Here is a 17,055-nt window from a genome sequence, read left to right on the forward strand (position 1 = left end):
GTTGCCATTTTCTAGACCGAAAGGACCGTAGTTGATTAATACGTAAGTAAAATAGATCAAAAGAAATAAAATCATTCCACAAGTATCAGGGAATTACTGGCATCTCTTCTAGCAACCTCCTAAAGATCATGTAGTATTGAGGGAAGAGTCTCTAAGACATAGATAAGTACATTTAAAACCAAACTGCCTGGCGTTACAGCCATCGAAGGGATAATAACACCACCGATGGCAGAGGTTCGAATTCTCACTTTTTCTGACTTTTTAAATTTTAAATGAATAGAATTCTGTAATGGGTGGGTCAAGAACTATAGATTTCCGGCATCGTTTGTCTCTGGTGGGTTCAAATGAAATGTGTAACATATGACACTTACAATAGTAATGTTTTGCGCTGTCGTAAAACATTACAGTGAAAAAGAGAATTTTAAGCTTTTGTTTACGTTTCCCAAAAGAAGAAATTTTAAAGAATAAATTAATCGAAAATCAAGAAGATAAGGAAACTTGAATGCATGAAAATAAATATGAAAAATACAGTGGTATATCCTTTCTTTACCTAGCAGATATACTGTTTGGAACCAAAATGCAACTTTTGGGACCTTACACTTTCGTTGTTACCGTATGTGACGAAATATACTTGGCCCATCCAACTGTTTCACACGCTGAGAAAATACAGGAAATTCTGACCCCTCACCCATAAACAGTTGCAGGCCACATGCAGCATAGTGCTTCGGTTAGTATTTATATATATATATATATATATATATATATATATATATATATATATATATATATATATAAGTAATAGTAAAAATTCTAATGTTCTTTAAATACTAAAAAATGGTATGGATAGTAAGAGAAGCAGATAAAATTTGTTTACTTTTTAATGTACACGTCTCTCTTCAGCATCAAGACTATAAGACAAACCTAACGCTAATGAAATATGAGCCATAGTGAATAAAATCTGGGTCTTCCGCACCAAGGGCGAGAGCGATGCCATGGATAGTACTCAGACCACTTGCAGAGGTTAAAACTCGCAGCAAGGAATAGGCATACCAGGACCAATATTACTAAAATAATATATTCTAATATGTGTTCAAGAGTTACTACACTGCATTTCATTGCAATCGACGTAATACTTTCATCATGACTACTTACAATGGCATACGTTAATTTTATAAACATTTTCTTTCCGTATATAGAATGAAGAGATCAAATACTGCCATGTTCAGGACTGCTCTCACTAAACTTACATAAATAGTAAATTATCAGTCCTTACGAAAAGCCACTATTATACTTCTTTAACAGCGGAAAACACAACTGTGAATTATTACTCCAATAAACCACTTGAAGGATTGATGAACTTCAACGTTGCACAATGTGTGGCCTCCTGTTAAGGTCTGGTACAATAATTCATAGATAAAGAATCACTGGGCTCAAATTACCAAAATAACATATTATGAGAAATTAACGAGTTCAAAGTTACTGCTTGATTAGAAAAGTAACTTACCTTATGCCTTCGTGCTAATATTTTAATTGAGTATTTCTTTCCTCTTTAGGAGCGTCGTCAGAACATTTTTTTACTGCGTCCCGCTAGATCCTTTACCTTTACATCTCCTATGTTTTTGTTTTCTTTTAAAGAATAATTTGTATAGAGTACTCCGTGGACTTAATTTTAGTTAATTACCCTTAATATTTATCTCTGTATTTACAATCAATTCGCTAATTTTATGAAAAACGAAGAAAAAAAATGTTCAAGTTAACAATTTATTCCAACAATACCTTACTGCGTTTAGCCTTAATTCTGAGGGTCTTCTCTTTATCCGACAGGGGGACACGGTGGCTCAGTGGGAGAGCGCTTGCCTCTGGCGCGTAGGGTCCCTGGTTCGACTCCCGGCCAAGTAAGTTTGTGGTGGACAACATTGTGTCCGTGGGTTTTCTCGGGGTACTCTCGTTTCCTCCAATATTCTCTTTCCACCAATTATTCCATAACCATTCACTCGCTTTAATCACAGTCTCCCTTAGCCTAACGAGAATAACCGTTGGACTTTAAACTTAAAAATTTCATTTCCATATAACAAGCATTGAGCGTGCGTTTCATCACGGGTCTAGCGCCTAGGAGCAAGGGCGTCCAAAGAAAATATTCTAGGGAGGAGCCCATCTCCATAGTCGCTATATTACGTCTGGTACTTCTAGTGTTTAATATACATGGTTTGCTTCATTACGTATATATTTTCGTGAGCCAAGGCGGGGCCCGGGCCCCACCCTGCCCTTCCCTTCGGCGCCCATGCCTAGAAGAGGTAAAAAGTGGCGATTGGAACAAGCAAGGGTTTCGTTATGTACAAATGATTTCAGCGCAGAAGGGAAAGTACAACAATACAGCGCAAAGCTTTAAGAGCATAATAATGTAAAGTAGCTGTAAGAGTTTAGTGTAACTTTTGCATAATATCTTAAAATACTTAGTTTATAATAATGATTTGAATATACAACGAAGTTTTTTTTTTTTTTTTTTTTTTAATTTAAATATTTAAGATTATGTCTCCTATAGAAGCATTTGATGATTTCTATCGTCCCGGTCTCAATATAAGCAGCGCTTTACATGAGGAAGATTGTAGCTTGAAGTGTTAGCAGATGGTCGAAGAGGAGAACAGATAGTAACAAAGAGTGGACCAAAAAGGAGACTGCAGCCCTTGAGGATAAAGTGAAGCCTGATCAATGTCTGTTGGATAGAGAGAAGACTCAGGGTTAAGGCGATAAGATGTTGCAATAAATTATTAATCTGAACAACGCTTTCTTCATAAAAGTAGCAAATTGATTGTAAATACAGGAACAATTATTAATGGTAATCAAAAGCCGAAATTAAGTCCACGAAATACTCTGTACAAATTGTTTTTTTTAAAAAAGAAAACAAAAACTATAATAGATGTAAAGGTAAGGATCCAATGACGTAGTAATAAAAATAGTTCTGACGGCGTTACCAGAGAGGAAAGAAATAATCAGTTAAAGTAACCAACATAAAGATACAAGGTAAGTCACTTTTCTTATGAATGTGTGTCCTGTAGCTCCTAAAAGTAGATACTAGTATTGCTTTCTTTGAACGTAAGTGCATGTTCTAATAAAAATCTGTACACTTTATGAGAAAGATACTGTGAAGAAGTTTTCGAAAGCATTACATTCTATCAACTCCTGCATTTCAAATAACAAAATTCACTGTAACACTCCAAACTTTTTCTATTGTAATAACTTGCCTTTAAAAGCCATGAATTTTTGACGAAGTGAAAACCTTCATTCGATAATGCGAGACTTGACATCCACGTCTGTTAGCACTGATGTCCTAGCAAGTCATCAGCGTTGACTCAAAATTTTATGAAATATCATTATTATGCCTTGCACAACACAATTGAACAACGGACGGAGATAAATCTTATCAACACTGTTGACTCAAAAATAGTACTTAACTCACAGAGACAATATAAATATACATATATATTAAAAAAGTACAGTAAAAGAACTGCATGAACTTAAAGAAACTGTCAAAATGATACAAACTTTTTCACGTTACACTTAAAAACAATTGCAAACTACACACGCTGCACTACACAACTTAAAATTACTCAATGGTAAGGCTCCACTATGATACTATGATACATCAGAGAGCGGTAATATTAATAAAAGCATCCTTCATTGGTTTGGGAAGCCAAAAACAATTAATGGATATCACATACTGTAAAGACAAAGAACAATGGTAAATAAAAGAAAACTGAACGCACTTGATATTGACACCTGCAATGGGGAATATTATTTATCTTAAGATTACCGGCGATGATCAACCAAATCACGTATCTGATTAGTCAGCCACTCGACTCCCTCTTGCAGGCCTTCTCCAGTTAAGGCGTTACTTGCACAAATATGCCATGGTTTGTCCATAATTCTCTCTAAGCCTAAAGCAGCAGAAATCTTAACACTCGACAATGCTTCTCTCAGGTCCATTTTATTTGCGAAGAACAGAATAGGGATCCGACGACTTCTAATATCTGGATGTTGCAAGAGTAAGTCCAGTTCCTCACGCACGACCACTAAGCGTAACCTGTCACTGCTATCAATAACGAATATTATACCTTGACAGTCCTTATAATGATGCTCCCACAAATCGCGATAACGGCCTTGGCCTGACATATCGAATGCTGTGAAACCAACATTTTTGTCTACAAAAGAAAATGGAATATTAATGTGTATATCGTTTTATATTACCTCTTATATTTTACCCATCGAAAGTTATGATATTGATATTGGTAATACGTAGACTAATTGCATATATATTTCTTTAATTGTGTTCAAGAAATAATGTTGAATAGAAGTAATCAGAGTTCCTAACTGACAGAAATTTATTAGTAACTAACTTCTTTTGCGCCTAGCAAGGCAAAATTTACAAAAGATAATGTACCAAACAGATTTTGCTTCTAACAAAATTAAACTGATTACAAGTTAACAGGAACTATATAAAATAAGAAAAAAATATATAATAGCACAAATAAACCCAAGAAAGAAGATAATAAAATCAAGCATATATCATTATTTACAGTCACGTCTGGAAGTGGATTCTTATTACCATCACTTTCCAAAACCCAAACATATTCCGAATTCAGTAGGCTTCAGTTTTCCGAATTCGTGATTGACATTTTTTTTTTAATCAGTTCATTCACAAATTATTGAGAACAGACGTCATATACAAACATCTGCATCTGATTGTAAATCACATAATCCCTTAATAACTATTGTCAAGACCAGAATGACATTCAGGATTAGGTTTGGCACAAGGTTTCCTTGCGGCAGATCTAGTTAAACATCTCAAATACAACAACTTGCTAACCTGATTCATGCAGTTATAATACTTCCATGAAGTTCAATGTTGAAATAATTTCAGTAGCCTGCCTGCAGCTTTCATTGATATTGCAAAAGTTCTCTTTAAAAAAAGCATGTAGGATATCCACTTCTGAGTATAACTTCTCAGAAGCATTACAGATGCATGAGTCAGGTTAGTGAATTTTCCTTTTAACAAACACGTCAGACATTGTCTGCATTACATTTCAGATGTACCCTACTCATAGTATAAATACTATTTCAATTTTTCCAAGAAACGTCAAACTTAAAGTACAAGTTTAAATTATTGTATATCTTGAGAGACTATTCGTCAGATAATAGACCTCAACTGATTGCATAAGATATTGCATGAGAAATAATGAACTACTTGATCGGTGATATCACTCATTATTGTGAGTAAATAAGTTAAATTTGAATTGCAATATACAAATGACTGTCAAAAGACGACAGAGTTTTGCTCCTTTGTAGATAAGGAGGATGGACTCAAACAAAAGTGATAGTCCATTTCAATAAGCAAAGTCACCAATCCACAGTGTAGTTGGTGAATTTCTTTTTAAAACAATAGCGAAGCTGATAAGTTTACGATAAGCGGTAGCATAGAGTTCATAAACGGAGGCATGAACCGCAGTATTACTCACTCTCATGCCTGTCGTATGAAATCTGAAGGTATACAAATACCGAAATCAACCTTTCCCGGAGCACGCGTCTTCACCGCAGGGTCAAATATGAAAACGGTTCTTGCTCTCCCCATCCACCCACCCACGCACACACACACAAATAAAAAAATCAACTTTTCTGAGGTGGGTGATGCTCTTCGAAGAGATTAATTATATGTTACAGATTTTACACTCTGGTCAAAAAGAATATCTCTACACAAAACTCCAAAGCTCACCAAAACTGACAGTACGTGGTGGGATTTATGGAATACATATAATTAGTCTATCCTTCTTCGAAACTACAGCCTTTACAGAAAAAAATCTTCGAATGATGTGTGATGAAATTACGCCAGTATGTTATGCGATAGGTAGCCGTCCTGACAATTCAGTACTTTGTGCAGAATAGAGCTTCATTTTATTATGTAGATATTCTACGCCACTGGTTCGATAAGACAGTCTTGTGAAAAGGGCTCCATGGTCATCTAATCCATAGACTTTTATTATGGTATATCATAAATTTTAGGCCTATGCTGCGAAGATTCAGGACATGAACATTCCGGGAAAGGATAACCATGGAACAGCTGCTCCAGACTCATACATGTTAAGAAAATCTCTTGAGAATACTGGGAGAATAAATGAAGCACGTGTTTCATTATCCAAATACATTGTTTATTTATTTATTTATTTTTTTTTTATTAGTTCCACAATTTATGATCATCATGTAGTTATTTGTACTAGGCTGTTTTCAAATATAGAACTACTACAAAATAATTTAGAGCCACGTAGTCTGTAAAGGCCTACCAACTGTAAACACCGGGTTCAATTCCCGGTGGAAGCGGGATTTATTTCCCTCTCTACCCTCATTCCCAAGTGGCTCAGCGGTTCACCCACCCTCTGTAAAGTGAATACCTGAATACCTGGCGGTTACAAGGAACGAAGAGCGGTCCTGACCTAAATTACTTCCAGCACATGCGTAAGTCAAGAAAATAAGCCTTGCTATCACGTAGCCCGTGGGGTGGTGTCTTTTACAAAAAGAAATTCATACATTCACCTTTGTATAGTATTGAAATATAGGAAAGAAAACTGAAGGATGGTAATTTCTTATTGTCACGAGACCTGTTAAACAAGGTGGTCGCACTGCTGAAAATCCATTTCTTGTGTGATTAAATTAAAGAAAACAACCTTTCTACTGTTCTTAAGCAATATTTTAGAGGAAACTATGGTAAAGCATCACAAACAAGGTACTCTAAATAGGATTGGAGTAACGAAATTTATTGCACTAGATAAAAACAATGCATCCCAACTGCCGTTCATAGTGTTAACAGTGACAAGTTCTGATGAAAAAATGGAAATTAAAATTTAACGTGTCATGACTATGACCTTTAGGGTAAAGGAGATGGATGATTAATGAAAGTGAATGATTGTGAAATTATTTTTGTTCCCCCCACCGGGAATCAAACTAGGGACCATCTGCAGCAAAAGCACATGCGCTAGCAACTGGATCAGCGAGGGGGGCGAGTCGGACGAGTGTGCAACGAATTCAACAAATGCATTCATATCTGTTGAAAACAGAACACTAAACATCTTTAACTTTTGATACAAACTACGATATTCCTTACTAAACCATGTACACCTTGTCTCAAAAAGGTTGAGCGCATTCTTTATTGGTGTTTTGAGGCAAAAATTTTCTAAGTCCAGCTTCGGGTATCTTCGGGAAAAAGTAAGCCAGGTTCGAACCTCCAAGCCAGCCTTTGCAATCGGGAAAAAGTTTGCAGATGTGTTTTTCTTCTTTTAAATATAATAAGACTTGTTACCAAGTGTTTAAAAAAGCAACATTGATTGAAATACTTAATGATACAATATTTCGAAACCTTTTTTTTTTAATGTTAGCACATGCTTGTTTGTCATTTAGCTCTCCATACGTAATGGAATATTTAAATACGTTAAGGAATCTTTCCATATGTAAAAGAATGCTCAAAGTTAAGAAATAGAACATAATTATCGCCTGAGTACTAAAATAAAAGTCAAAGTAGAACAGAAACAGCGTTTGTAATGGATATGAATGTCATAATTATCTTGAGATCCGTTATACATCGCTAGAAGGTTGTGTTAGCTCATTGGTAAGCTGTCGGATTTCGAATCATAAGGTTCAGGGTTCGAATCCCGTCTAGGCTAATCCTTTTTTTTAAATTATATTTTCCGCAATGCATGAAAAATTATATAAAATAATTACATTAGAATACATAAGTTGTGTATATATAACATAATCATTGCAGAACATAGTAATTATTATGTTTAAAATATAACATCTGGGATAATTTTCACAGTAGGTCGGTATTATATATGAGGATGTAAATACAAGTTAGGAAAATCATTTAATAGCAATAAATAAGTTATGTAGTGTATTTATTTGCATCTATTTGTCATACAGATGTAACTTCTCAATATTCTCATTACAGCATGTCATTTACATTCGTGAAATACAATATATTCCTACGGATATAGAAAGTGTATAAACAGAGTATCCAAAGTCGTATCCTGCTTCAAGACACATAACTTTTCCCGATCCCCTTAACGTCACGGGAAGAAACACAAATTCTCTTTAGAACGGAATGTCGTTACTTAGAGTCTCATTCGAATACGTTGAATATGCTTTTGTATATTCATCTCTCTCTCTCTTTCGCTTTGTGTGTGTGTGTGTGTGTGTGTGTGTGTGTGTGTGTGTGTGTGTGTGTGTGTGTGTGTGTGTGTGTGTGTGTGTGTGTGTGTGTGTGTGTGTGTGTGTGTGTGTGTGTGTGTGTGTGTGTGTGTGTGTGTGTGTGTGTGTGTGTGTGTGTGTGTGTGTGTGTGTGTGTGTGTGTGTGTGTGTGTGTGTGTGTGTGTGTGTGTGTGTGTGTGTGTGTGTGTGTGTGTGTGTGTGTGTGTGTGTGTGTGTGTGTGTGTGTGTGTGTGTGTGTTGCGGAATATCCCAAGTTGAATACAACATTTGCCAAGTATATGAGCATCATCGTCATCGAATACCAGAAATTGAAAATCGTGTTTCTTCAGATTGGGTTTGTGTGTTCCTGTTAGCTCACTGGTAGAGTACGGACTTGCCAATAAAGAGGTCTTGAGTTCAAAGCCTACAGCTAATTATCATTCTTTTGTTGGTAGGATTGCACAGAAATCGGATACAAGGAGTGGTTTACTTCTAGAAATATTTTCAGAAGCGTTTAGGTAGCCCTGAAAAGGGCTGTTTTCGGGAGTTAAGGCGGGGACATTAATATTGTGTCCAAGACCCTTCTGAATTTATAACACGCTCCATTCTTCTGGGCATGGAATCTATTACATGGGTGACAAATCTATCTCCTTCCCCTACCTCCAGCCATGCTTCGGAAACAAGATGCCACAGGTCATCCTGAGTTCTTGGTGGATCTGCCTCAGGCCAACTTTCCCTTAGAGTACGCTTCACTTCTGCCCACATATTTTCCATGAGATTGAGGTCTGCTCCACGAGCGGCCAGTCGATTAAATCAATCTCAGGGTGCCCTGCGAACCATTCCTGAATCACACGGGAAGTATGTATTGGCGACTGGTATTGCTGGAACTGAATTACACCATCAGGCTGAAATACTCGTACAGATAGCACCATGATATTACTGATAATGTCTAAGTACTGAGCATTGTCCAGATGTCCTTCAATTCTATGAAGCTGTCCTGCTCCGCGACTGGAAATCCAACCCCAACATAAAATAGATACATGGCCACTGCGATTGCAAGCAGCCACATATCCATGGTCATATCGGGTGCCTCTCGGACGATACACAAAACGGCGTCCCTCCTTTGATGTTGTGAATATGGATTCATCTGAGAAAACTACGTTTTCCCAATTGAGACCCACATTCGCCTGTGCAAACGCGAGACGGTAAATTTTGTGGTCGCCTGAGAGTTTTTCCTTCACAGCAGCAACACGGCCACGTAACCCAGCATGACGAAGCCTTCGCAGAGCTGTATGCTTACTACCAGGAAAGAGAGAAACTTCCCTTAGCTGTCTAGACGTCCTTAGTGGGTCTAACCGGGCTTCGTTTACTAATCTCGCATCTTGGGCTTTGGTTGACACATGCGGACGACCAGGAGATCGTAAATTATCAGTCTGACCTGTAGCACCATATTTCCGAATCCATCGCCTTCCTGTAGAGGCCGGGACAGCTACTCGCGTGCTAGCTGCAGTTGCAGAATAACCTTCCAACTCCCATAAAGTAATTACTGCTGTACGTCTATCCATAGTTACCAATGTTCTGAGCTGTGAGAAGGAAGCAATAGGTAAAAGCTAGTACCTGACGTGTGATTGGTTACTTGCACGACACGCCTATTGTGGGGAACAGCGTTGCCAGATCTAGCATAATGATGCTAGATCTAGCATAATTTGCATGTCTCTAGCATCTAGCATCTTGCTTTTAGCATCCTGCCCAAATCTAGCACAATTTCAGCAAGTTTATCAAAAAGCCGTAAAACCTGGAGATGAGAAAGAAGTTGGTCGTGGGAAGAAAAAGAACGGCAGAAATGTATCCTCTTCCATTGATTCATACAGTCGGTAAACCAAACAGGCAGTCTTATTTTTCGAAGTAAGTTCGAAACGTCTTTGGGCTTTTTTGTGGCTCCACCCAGGGTTTTCTAATCCTTTAACTCCAACGCATGGGCGGAGCTATGGGGGCCATTCTCCCCCAACTTTTTGACAACTTCACCATCTTTATTTCTGACTTCATGATCATATTTATTCCTGAAATGACAGCTCCGAGACCGACCAAAAATCTGCCCCCCCCCCCAGCAGACGATTCCCAACTCTGCTTATGCTGCGAAGTAATTTTCTTTCAAAATATGTAAACAAAAACTTTGCATTCATTTATACGACATATACGCCATTGAATCTGGCAACGACTGCATTAATTTAGTTGAGTTAAAATTTTGGTGCGTGAAGTATTGAGTTCTATCCATGCATTCTTGCTCTCTGTGTATTTTAAGTTACGTTATCGTATCTCAACTTCGTTTTTTTAAACTCCTGAATTAGTAATTATGAGGATCTAGCATAATTTGACCGAATCTAGCATAAGTTCGATCAGGTTTTGGAATAATTCCGAGCTGTGAGTCTGGCAACGCTGGTGGGGAACGACTTGGTCAACGACTCGCGAAAGAAATCTGAAAATGGTGCGCCGCAATAATAATATTAAAAACAGTTTTTATAAAGGAATATTAATACATACGAAAAGCTGTTTAAAGAATGAATTGTTATACTGACTTTACACGTATAAAAACATATACCATATACCAAACAGATTGAGCGATATGATGATAGCTGTTTTGAGACAAACTCTTTCGAAGTCCAACTTTGGGTATCTTCGGAAAACAGTAAACTAAAGCTACTGGTTCGAACCTCCAAAGCCAACCTTAGTAATCGGGAAACGATGTACAGATATGTTTTTCCTTCTGTTAAATATAATAAGACATGTTGAAATGGTATTAAGTGTAGAAAAAAGTAACATTGAAATACTTAATGATACAATATTTCGAGACTATGTATTCACACTCTCGTTTCGTCATTGTGATTTCCATACGGAAAAGAGCATTTACGTATGAGCTCAGTTATATTTCAGAAGCAGCTTCCGAAAAGCGGTCATATTAGCTCAGTGGTACACCACCGAGCGCTTAAATCGTGAGTTCGATACCCGTTCAGGTGAAATTCTTTTATGATATTCTACTTTCCTCAATGCATGAAAATTATGTAAAATAGTTACATTACAATTCATCAGTTGTATATATCAGTTGAATATATATATTCATATCATCAGTTGTATATATCAGTTGAATATATATATTCATATCATTTCACGACATAAGTAATTCTTATCTTTAAAATATAACATCTGAGGTATTGACAGAACGTCGGTGTGTTATGTGTGAATATTGAATACAAATTTAAAAAATCGTGTAATAGCAATAAATAAGTTATGTAATGTATTTATTTGCAGCTACTTTCATCGCAGATAACTTCTCAATATTCGCATTACAGCATTTAGGTAGAGCATATCGAAAATCGGATCGTGGTCCAAGACAAAAAACTAGCTAGCTCCAAACTGTCACGCAAGAAATTCGCGAATCGCAAAAGTAAAGTGAAGAGATTGAGAGCGGCAATTCCTTAATCGCTCTCTCTCAACTCTCTCTTATCTGCATTTATACACATAAAAGTGTATGTATGTATGTTCCAACATAACTCATGTATGCCTAGAGCAGGGTTTCTCAACCTGGGAGTCGAGGCCCCTAGGGGATCGCGAAGATAGGCGGAAGAGATAAATATAGTTAGAATCTAATACCAGAAATTATTTTTAAATATTATTTTTAATTTTGTTCTGATAAGCATACTTTTATTTTTTATACACACTGTAAAGAACAATAAAAAATAAGTCTACTGAACATTTTCAAAGGGTGTAGAATTCGTGTTACTATTCGGTTCAAAGTCTCTTGTCGTCGCGAATTCTGTCGAGAAATTTAAAGCTTAAAATATACAAAACGATAATCATGCCTGTTGTTCTGTATGGTTGCGAAACATGGTCGCTTACTCTGAGGGAAGAACATAGACTGAAAGTATTTGAGAACAAGATACTTAGACGAATATTCGGACCCAAGAGGAACGGGAATGGGGAATGGCGGAAACTTCATAACGAGGAACTACATAATTTATACGGTTTACCCAACATTGTTAGGGTCGTCAAGTCTAGAAGGCTTAGGTGGGCAGGTCATGTAGCTAGAATGGAAGAAAGTAGAAACGCTTTCAAAATCTTGACTGGAAGACCAATCGGAAAACGACCATTAGGAAGACCTAGGTGCAGATGGGAGGACAATATTAAGATGGATCTCGCTGAGATAAGGATACAAAGTAAAAACTGGATCCAATTGGCTAAGGATAGAAGTCAGTGTAGAGCTTTTGTGAACGCGGCATTGAACCTCCGGGTTCCATAGGCCATAGAGTTAGTTAGTTAGTAGAGTTGTTTAAAAATGAATTTAAATCAAAGAGGTATGATATAAAACTAATGAGAACTGTATATAGAAATACTAGAAAAATACACATGCAACAAAACCTGCACATTGAAATACAATTAAAATTAAAACCTAATGAGATACCTAAGCATGGTGTAATTTCACTAGTGCAGCAATGTCCGGTTCAATCTTCATGACGAACATTATCAAACCATTTTCAACTGATAAGCGATTTCTTATCTTTGTTTTAATGTTTACCATAAAAAAAACACACTTTCGCACAAGTACGATATAGCATATGGAATTATTACTTTTAAAGCAGCAATCCCCACACCAGGATATTCTTCTCTCCTCATCAGGCAGAACTTGTCCAAGTCTTCGTTACAAAAAAAAAAAAAAAAAAAAAAAAAAAAACAGTTGCAAAGACTTGTCGCATGATCATTCTATTATTTGGTCAAGAAGTTGTGGGCTTAGATCGAATACGTTAATGGCCTCTTCAATGAAGGAGTTTAACATCCATCTTGAACCAGCGCCTTCGTCATTGGGAATATAGATATTACAGTTACTGTATCCACTGTCAGTGCCGGGCGCCGAAAAAAGGGGCCACACATTTCGGAGGAAGTGTGTTACTCATGTTAGGAAAGTACATGTACACATGTGTAAAATAGAAGGAAAAACGTAATAAAATGTGCTCAAAATTAAGGAAAGGTAGGGTTTATTTTGAAAATGTTATTGAGCTTCGTGCCAACCATGGTGGCGCTTCGTAGCTAGTCTGTCGACGTCACTCATATATACGGTGACATCGTACTATACTCTCGCCCCGGGCACTGATTTTCCATGGCACTGTTCACTATAAACAAAAAAATGGATTCTACTATTATAGAAATAGGTATGTTAAAAATCCCACACAAGCTTATTATAAAACAAATTATAAAACGGTCGCTGGCAAGAGCGTGTGATAAAAGGGGATCGTGACAGAATTAGATTGAGAACCACTGGTCTAGAGTAATTTTAACCACATTTCTTATAGTTTCAAAAAGATTGCTGTCCGGTTACCTATGGTGAATGGGAGGGGGATACATATAAAAGATTGCTAGAAAATGATCGATATTAGATTCATAGTTTTCGGGGTCGCTTAGATAAATAGTGAGACTTTCTATTTCGCTTAACTCCGATTAAGCTCTCATTAGTAGGGATGGGCACGAACGACTTTTCTTTGAAACTCGACTCGACTCGAAACAGACATCTTTGAGGTCTACTCTTGGACTCGGCGCGAAAAATATCTTTCAACTCGACTCGGATTAGAGTCAAGTCGAACCAAAACGAGCCAAATCCTGTGTGTAGTCCTACCTAGACAATACATAGACAATAACTATTCTATCATCAATTATACTACTATTACTACAAATAATAATAATAATAATAATAATAATAATAATAATAATAATAATAATAATAATAATAATAATAATAATAATAATAATAATAATAATAATAATAATTATTATTATTATTATTATTATTATTATTATTATTATTATTATTATTATTATTATTATTATTATTATTATTATGACAACACCGTGTACAAACATGAACAATAGATGGTTAGTAAAGGAATACTAAAAGCTAGTTGACTGCCGACGTCGGTAGTCATGAACTCTACAAGGCAAAGACATCGTTCATTACTCTAAGCTGTAAGCGTCGGTGGACTACAGATGGTCAACTATTGACCTCTCGCCAGAAATTGGTGGCCCCGCAGCGACGATCCGTGGTGGCCCAAGTTCCATTTTGAAAACTTTACCACCAGCAGCAGAGACGCGATGAAACGCCAACGAACCACAAAATTACTCTCCCAAAATATGTCAAAATGCCTATATGTGTGATTTGTTTATATTTAGGTGAATCAAAAAAACACAAAACAAATACCCGGGGTGGACGCAAACTATCAATATTACGATTACTAGGCACGTGTTCTCCTGACTTCCCCACGGAAACGATCATAAAAAGCTTGGTTGTTGAAGGATAAATCATTGACGTCTTAATTTAGCCAATCAGACAAACCCCTACATCTCGAGTTCTAGAAGGTGATACCGTGAACCGTTTCAGATTTATTGCTTCCTGGTGGAGTACTATCCATGAGCAAAATTTGAGCATAATAGCCGACATGCATCTTCGGTGCCTCTTATCTTTAGTACAATTTTAACCAGAGATGGTGTGGGTCAATGAAAATTTGATCCACGACCCACCATGACCCACTATCACCCACCACCCAAATGCCCCATTGGCCCACTCTGACCCATCAACCATCGTGATCCACTCTGACCCACCACCAACTATGAACCACTCTGAACCATTGCGACCAACTCCGACCCACCAAAACCCATCGACATCAACTCTGACCGATGGCCCACGTTCTCCTCTCCATTGACTAAAGAGGTTACACTTGTAATAAAACAAGACTGTGAAATTATCACTTATCGGAGTTTGAATTTCTACCGTCAATGGCTCAAGCACCTCTCTGTTACAATACTGGTGGGTCTGACCTTTACGATATATAATGGCAAAGTGTTTCTCATCTTCCAAATTAAAATGAATTTAAATTTATCATATATAATTATTTCTTTGTTGCCTTACAGACACATTTCAGTAGAAAATAGGGTGAAATTTGAAAGTTTCAAATCAAGGAAAAGTAGACCAACGTAAAAAAAAAAAAAAAAAAAAGAGAGAGAGAGAGAGAGAGAGAAACTAATTTTCTATATAATTAAGCATGCCGTACTAATTGAAAATGCCCATGTAATTAAGTTTAGAATACAAATTTTATGGCCATTTTTCTCTAACTTTATGGCTTGATTGCCTTATGCTCGGAACGCTCCATACATTAAACACCAGCTTCAGCAATTATAAATAGAAAGCAGTGGGTATAAAATTAAAAAAGAACTTTAGTTTGCATTACTCAATTTTTTTCTCAACTAATATCAATCGTTTTCGATTATTTTTACAAATCAACCCACTACCAATTTCCAATATATAGAAAATGCACCCCCGTCCCCCCGCTCATAAAAGATAATTTTAAAAAATGCCAGGACATATTTTCTTTATTTTTAATAAAGAGTTATATGTTGAATTTCAGCTCTCAGTTGAACGGCTTGTAAGATACTAAATTTTTCGCAAAAATTCGGACTTCTACTCCCCCTAAGGATATGTATTATAATGAAAGTGACACGCGTATGGTAACTTCCCAGTTGGGAATGGAGCCTGATTATATACCAAACGTCAATTCATTTGACTTTGCAATTTGACCGTGATGATTACGCAGACATAGTTACTTTCAATTTTTTATGATACATATCCTTATTTCATATGTTACAGATGATTCAAAAATATTTTTTCAAGCAGTTAGCTCCTCTAGAATCTCACAGGCTGCATCCCAAAATCCAACTCCTACTATCCTATGACAATCCGAAAGTGACTGAACTTTTTTTATTAGGAACAAATGACAAAAGAAAAGTGGAGATCTTGAAAGTAAAATGTAGAAAAGCTCGGTGCCCCCAATAACTACATATTTCTCCACCCCTTCATCCCGAACTTAAAAATAAAACTTAATTCGAATATGGTTAATTAGTGAATTTATTACAGTTAAATTCCACTCACTACATGCTACAGCTACAACTATGTAACAAAAAATAACAACTGTGAAACATGTTCTGAATTACTATTAGATTTCTTACGCTATTATTAAACATATTAGAATAGTAAAAGAGGATTGTTCGTGAAATAGTATATTTGCTCTTGATTTATAACTTTTTCATACGGAAAAAATTAAAATATTATTCAAGTTTTAAACTTTGCACTCTGCAAATATGTTGCCCTCTAGGCAATGGGACTAATGTGAAATGTGGACTAATGTGGACTAATGGGAAATGCTGCACTGTTAGCGGCGCTGAAAACTTACGATTCGATTCTAATATCGAATGATTTCGATATCTTTATGTCGCTACGTAACCACCCTGGGTGCTAATGGAAGCTTAATTGGACTTGAATTGAAAGTAGAACTATTCACCTAAGCGACCACGAAACTATAGATTCGATACTAATATCGACCCGTTTCTAGCATTTTTGATATGTATCCCGACAGTACTCTTTTTCCAGACTATAAGAAATATAGTTAAAATTGCTCTAGATATATCAGAATTATGTTGAAATACACACATAAATCCACTTTTATATTCTGTATAAATAGAGAGTAAGCGAGCGAGCGAGCGAGCGAGAGAGGGCGACTCAAGGCATCACCACCTCCACATTGCAAAAGCATATATCAGGAATTGAATTGAAAATCTATGTAAAGACTTTCTGCTGTGGCATGCTTCATAAGGACAATTCCAGTCTGCTCACGTGACCTTTGGGGTTCATGAATTTTTTTTGCGAGCGTTCCGACTTTGGATTCTCTGTTTATACCTTCGTTTATGCATCGAATAACTTTTCAAGAACATAAATGACATTCTGTATTATGA

The 17,055-nt window shown here is 36.6% G+C and overlaps 1 protein-coding gene across 1 annotated transcript in view; it reads right to left on the reverse strand.

The window, feature by feature from the left end:
* Positions 1-2,488: 2,488 nt before the first annotated feature.
* The window catches only part of Arl6 (ADP ribosylation factor-like 6), a 31,437-nt gene continuing 16,870 nt past the window's right edge, over positions 2,489-17,055 (reverse strand). Inside the window, exon 3 of the mRNA XM_081761765.1 lies at positions 2,489-4,199. Coding sequence (XP_081617891.1) covers positions 3,808-4,199 — 392 coding nt within the window. The 3' untranslated portion in view covers positions 2,489-3,807. The remainder of the gene's footprint in view (positions 4,200-17,055) is intronic.

The sequence above is a fragment of the Thermobia domestica genome, chromosome 6 (genome assembly GCF_964235325.1).
Source record: "Thermobia domestica chromosome 6, izTheDome1.hap1.1, whole genome shotgun sequence".
NCBI lineage: Eukaryota > Metazoa > Arthropoda > Insecta > Zygentoma > Lepismatidae > Thermobia > Thermobia domestica.